The sequence below is a fragment of the Rhinopithecus bieti genome, unplaced genomic scaffold, assembly GCF_001698545.2.
Source record: "Rhinopithecus bieti isolate Rb0 unplaced genomic scaffold, ASM169854v2 scaffold_1012, whole genome shotgun sequence".
Lineage (NCBI taxonomy): Eukaryota > Metazoa > Chordata > Mammalia > Primates > Cercopithecidae > Rhinopithecus > Rhinopithecus bieti.
In genome coordinates, this window is record NW_016803312.1 from 84,369 (window position 1) to 90,291 (window position 5,923).

General features: G+C 48.3%; 1 protein-coding gene across 1 annotated transcript in view; it reads right to left on the reverse strand.

Moving 5' to 3' along the window:
- The window catches only part of SYN1 (synapsin I), a 56,966-nt gene extending 51,427 nt beyond the window's left edge, over positions 1 to 5,539 (reverse strand). Inside the window, 1 exon segment of the mRNA XM_017874021.1 lies at positions 4,933 to 5,539. Within this exon segment, the coding sequence (XP_017729510.1) occupies positions 4,933 to 5,309 (377 nt within the window). The 5' untranslated portion in view covers positions 5,310 to 5,539.
- Between the last annotated feature and the right edge of the window lie 384 nt (positions 5,540 to 5,923).

Below are 5,923 nucleotides of genomic sequence, written 5' to 3' on the forward strand. Positions count from 1 at the left end.
ATGTGCAATAGAGGAAGGAGAGGATGAATATCATTTATGACATTGAAATCAACTGCAGCAGCAGAGACTATGGCTCATCTCACTACTGTGCTCTTTCAAGTGTCCCTGAGAAAACAAGACCGATTAGAATTCTGGAAATGCCGTTCCCCAATGGGGTGAACTTACTATAAGAAGGAAGTGGATCAGAGCAGTGCAAGGTGTGGACTATATGCTCTCCCCAGATCCTTACCTCCTTGCTCCAGGCCTTTGCATCTATCCCCAGCTTCTGGAATTATCTGCTGCTGATGGCTCACAGGTGTCCCTTACTGGGCACTGGCCTCTGCAACAGGGATTTGCCTCATCCAAGATTATGCCTCCTCCCAGGGGGCAGCCTACAGCCAATGACTGACGTAGGAATTCAAAGCCTGGCCACCCCGCTTCAACTGGGACAACTCTGAAGGGTCATTCCAGTGCCAGAGCTCCCCAGATGATTGGCTGAGGCCTCTGTTGTGGTTGCATCACAGCTCAACTTTTCCCTCTGCACAATCCTGCTTCCCTCGCCACCTCCCCCACAGGTGTTATTCCCAAGCACTCTCCCCAGTAAATCTCCTGCACGCAAATCTCAGAGTCTCGGGGTCTGCTTCCAGGGAAATCTATCTGAGAAAAGAAGCCACAGTAAGAAATAAAGCTTATATAACCCACTATATATGTATTTGCATAATAACCCATCCTATATATGTAATATATATTATATAAGACACATATGTTGTACAGCAAATAGGAGGATATAGAATGTCTTATATATTATGTAACATATAAAATGTTGTATATTACATATTATGTGTATATGTATTTAGAATGTATATAAATACATATGCATAATTGGAATTAAAGTTTCAATAGATAATTATCTTTACTGTGGGTAATGCATTCCGATTTTTCTATGCTATTTTATTTCATTTCATGAAGAAGAACATATACATGTAGATGTATTATGTACTGTAAAGCTGTTATATAACACATGTATTATATACTGTATGTCATATATAATATACATTATAGATTGTATATTTTAATGGAATAACATTATATGTTTTGCTAAACAACAACTCCATTTACTATGTGCAATATGCTGTTATTCTCTATTTTTATTTATCCTACTTCATGGAGAAAGTGAAATGTTGGTCATAAGCCAATAGGTAACTCATAGTTTGAGAAACACTGGACAGCCGGGCACAGTGGCTCACGCCTGTAATCCCAGCACTCTGGGAGGCCGAGGCAGGTGGATCACGAGGTCAGGAGTTCGAGACCAGCCTGACCAACATGGTGAAACCCCATCTCTACTAAAATACAAAATTAGCCAGGCATGGTGACATGCACCTGTAGTCCCAGCTACTCAGGAGGCTCGCTTGAACCCGGGAGGCGGAGGTTGCAGTGAGCTGAGATCGCGCCAGTACACTCCAGCCTGGGTGACAGAGCAAGACTCTGTTTCCAAATAAAAAAAAAAGAGGAAGAAAAACACAGGACAAAATTATCCACAAAATGGGGGAGATAAGTCTCAACTTAGAGTTTTCAACTTTAAACCACAGAGGAATTGAGACCCAGTAAGGAATGAGGGTGGTGAGGTTTGGTGGGAAAGACGTCAGACTGTATTTTGGTGTACATTCCATCACAGCGTTTGCACAACTCCTCCTTTATTCGGGGCTGAAATCCCTGAAGCTTGTGTGGTTCTGAGTGTCTGCAAGTTGGTGAAACAGGTCTCTGTTCCCCATACTGAGCCTGGCGTACATACATAGGCTCTCTCCCTTTGTCCACCCCACCCCACATATAGTAGACGCTAAATAAATATTTGTTAGATTGCCTGGAAGAAAAGACTGGAAGGGATACTGGGATAAAGGGGGGCTTCTGAGATGCAGAAGGGGAAGGGATGGATCGTTCACTGAATTCAGCAGGTGCTCAATAAATGTTTTCTGGACAAAGAAAAAATGGAAAACATTGGATTTGTGATTATGGAAAGGGGAAGGAACTTGTCAGTATTCCATAGATAATAAATGCTTGACGGAAAGAAGGAAGCAGCCGCAAAGGACCTGTGTGGAAGGCTGGAGTGGAGACGGGAAGTCTAAAGAAGGGTGGTTACCTACATCCAGCAGAGGTCTCATTGATGTTTGCTGACTTCAGTGGAGCAAACTTAACCAGGAAGATAACACGTTGGTGAGTGGACATTGGTGAAGGAATTACAGCACGTGCTCCATAAAGGCTTTACAGATTGATGGAGAAAAAAGCAGAGAAGCCTGCTGCAAGGATGATAATGTGGCTGTTTGAAAATAATAGAGTAAGAGATTAATAAGTGTTTTCTGGACTAACTCGGGGAGAAAAAGGCAGCTGGGGAGATGGCTACTAAGTGGAGGAAGAGGCCTAGCTAGAATAAATGGAAAACAGCACACATTGCGAGCTTTCAGGATTGTGTTGTGTAGAAGGCAGGATGGAGATTGTTGAAGGGAAATTAGAACTGCAAGAAGGGGATAAGAGGCATTTAATGCAGGGTTCTTAGTAGTATATGATAAATGCTCATTAAATGATTGTGGGGTTGCGTGGAGGAAAAGGTATAGCAAGGCAAGCTGGCAATTGAGGATTTCAAGTACGCCTGCATTTAGAAAAAAAAGAAGGAAGGGGAGCCGAAGAAGGGTTATTCCTAGTATATTATGGTGCATAATAAATGCCTCCCACACTTTCACAGAAAGGATTCAATAAATATCTGTAGAATGAATAAATTGTTCTGAATAGAGAGAAAAGCTACTGGGTAAAGGCTCCTGGGGGAGAGGTAATCTGACCAGTAAACAGCTGGTACTCAATACAATTAGGCTGAAGTAGACCCCTGGAGAGAGAGCTCTTGAGGCAGGGGCAGGGATTTCTAAAGACTTGGAAACAGGAAGTTGAAAGTGACTTACACGGTAAGTGCTCAGTAAGTGTTTACTTAAAAACTATTAAGTAAACAGTAAATTTAGTAAATTTACTAAATTTATTTAGTAAATGTAGTAAATTAAGTAAATAATAAAACTATTAAGTAAAAGTTTTTACTTAAATAAGTGTTACTTAAATAGACTAAAAGCCCTTTGGGGGTATGGAATTAAAGTTGGTAGAGGGAATCCTAGGGGTACTGAAGGGAGTGGGAAAGCGGTGATCATTATAAATTATAAACTCAGCTCTGGATTTATCACAGGAAAGGACCTTGGGAAAGGCCTTGTGATTGGAGCAGGCTCTCCTAGGGGTAAGGAAGAAGGACGTACTCCCCAAAACAACAGGTCCTGCATATGTGCTCACTGGATCTACTGTTAAGAAAACAATTCTGGGGAGGAGGTGTGAATATACAGAACACACAGAAGGCACTCCATAAATGCTCAGGGGAGCCATTGAAGGAAAAGGTCTTTGGGGGAGGATGGTTAGAATGGAGCACATGGCAGACAAGGAATAAATACTCACTGGATCCACTAGAAGAAAAGGCCTTTGGGGAGTGGGGCTGGGGATGGACATATAATCACCTGATCAATGCTCACTGCATGCTTGAAGGAAAAGCCCTCTGGGGAGGAGAAATAGGAGTGCAGAAAGTTGATCTATGGGAGCTTCATTCTTCATCCATAAGAGAAAAGGCTTTTGTGAAGAAGGCACACAATCAGGTACACAGTAGGTGCTCCATAAATACTCCAAGGAGTGATTAAAAGAAAAGGTCTTTGGAAAGAGTGACTGGAATGGTACACACTGCAAGTGTCAGATATCTGAGCACTGTATTAACTGGAGGCACAGGCCTTTATGGAGGGGTCTCAGGTTGTGTCATGCAGAAAGTGCTCAATACATGCAGACTGAAGCCACCGGAGGAAAGGGTATTGGAGAAAGGGTTTGAGGGTGGGGTATACAGCAGGCACAATGCATGCTTGCTGAATACACTGGAGGAAAGAACTTTTAGAGAAGGCTCACGCTGCAGGCAGTTGATAAATGCTAGATGGATCCACCAAAGGAAAGGTCTTTGAAGAAGTAGCTGGAGAACGGGGGATACAAGAGGCACTCAATAAATGTTTTCTAGACACACTGTAGGGAAAGGTCTTTGAGGAGACAGTCTGAAGATGAGTCACACACAAAACCGCTCATGGAACTCACTGGAGGAAAATGATTTGTTTGAGAAGGGGTTTGGAGGTGGGGCATGTGTCAGGCACTTAACAAATGCTTCCTAGATCCTTTGGAGAAAAGGCCCTCAGGGAGAGAGCTTGGAGTTGGGGCACAGAGAAGGCATCCAATCAAAACTCACAGGATCCATGAAAGGCAAAGCTTTTGGAGAAAAGCTGGGGAGGGATACACAGCAGGTACTCAATGTTTACGAAAGAGTTTAAAAGGGCTTTAAGGACGGAGCTGGGGTGGGACACATAGCATAGACTGGACACATGCTCACAAGACCCATTAGAGAAGGCCTTAGGGCAAGGGTTGAGGACAACAGGACAGTATCAGGCTCTCAAGAAACGCTCACAAAGCTCATTGAAATCAAAGGCCTTGGGGAAGGGCTCTTGGATGAGGCATACTGCAGGTACTAGATAAGTGCTCACAAGATCCATTAGAGGACAAGGCCTATGGGGCAAGGGTTGGGAAGGGTAGGCAGGACACGTTCGGTTTTCGAAGGCTCATAGGATATATTGAAGCCAAAGACTTTTGGGGGAGGCGGAGTAGGGAACAGGTACACAGCAGGTGCCCGATAATTGCTCCCTGGATCCATCAAGGTTTAAGGGGCGAAGGGGGGGCGACAAGGGCGGGGTACAGAGGAAGCATCCAGCTTAATAATTTAAAGGAAAAAGATTTAGGTGAGAGGGCAGGTGCCAGGCACAGAAGCGGCGCTCGATAATTGCTCATTTGCAGAGGAACGATCTGGGGGACCTAGGCCCACGGGAGACGTCCACGGCAGTGGCTTACCAGTCGGTGTGCGGCTCGTCGATGACCAGCAGCACCCTGGAGGCGGCGCCCCCGCGGCCTGCGCCCCCAGAGCCGCCGCCCACCTGCTCGCTGAAGGTGGCAGCTGCTGCCGCCGTGGTCTGCTTGACCGCGTTGGACAGCGACGAGAAGAAGCCACCGCCCCCCGAGGACCCGGGGCTAGGGGCGGCCGGAGAGGCCGCGGGGGCGACCCCGGAGGACCTCTCAGCAGTGGCGGTCCCGGGACCGGGCGTGGCTCCGGGGCTGTGGGCACCGGGCGGCGGCGGGGGTGGCTGCGGACGCTGCAGGTCTGTCATATACCCATTCGGCAGATTGGCCATAAAGTTGCTGTCCGACAGGCGGCGCCGCAGGTAGTTCATGGCTGCGGCTTGGGGCAGGGGGTCCTAGGGGTGGTCTGGCCAGGAGCCGCGGGGGCGGACTGCGCGGTGCCCAGGAGCACAGCTGCTCTCTCAGGCACGACACGACTCCTCCGCTGCCCACCGCAGACTGAGGCAGCGCTGAGTCGCCGGCGCCGCAGCGCGGATGGTCGCGCCCGTGCCCCCCTATCTCGCGCCTCGCGTGGTGCGGTCCGGCTGGGCCGGCGGCGGCGCGGACGCGACCAAGGTGGCCGGGAAGGGGAGTTTGCGGGGGATCGGCGAGTGACGTCAGCGCGCCTTCAGTGCTGAGGCGGCGGTGGCGCTCGCCGCCAGGCGGGGGCGAAGGCGCTGTCCGCGGTGCTGAAGCTGGCAATGCGCACGCGCCTCGCCGCATCCTGTTTCCCCTCCCCCTCTCTGATAGGGGATGCGCAATTTGGGGAATGGGGGTTGGGTGCTTGTCCAGAGGGTCGGGGTCGGTCATCAGGTAGGCACCCCCACTCCGCTTCATCCTGGTCCTAACACCCACTCGCACTCATACACAGGGCCCTCTGCAGATACTCGGTTTGTAGTGTTGATATTCAACTCAGAAGGCATTTTTTGGGGGGAGAGGGGCAATG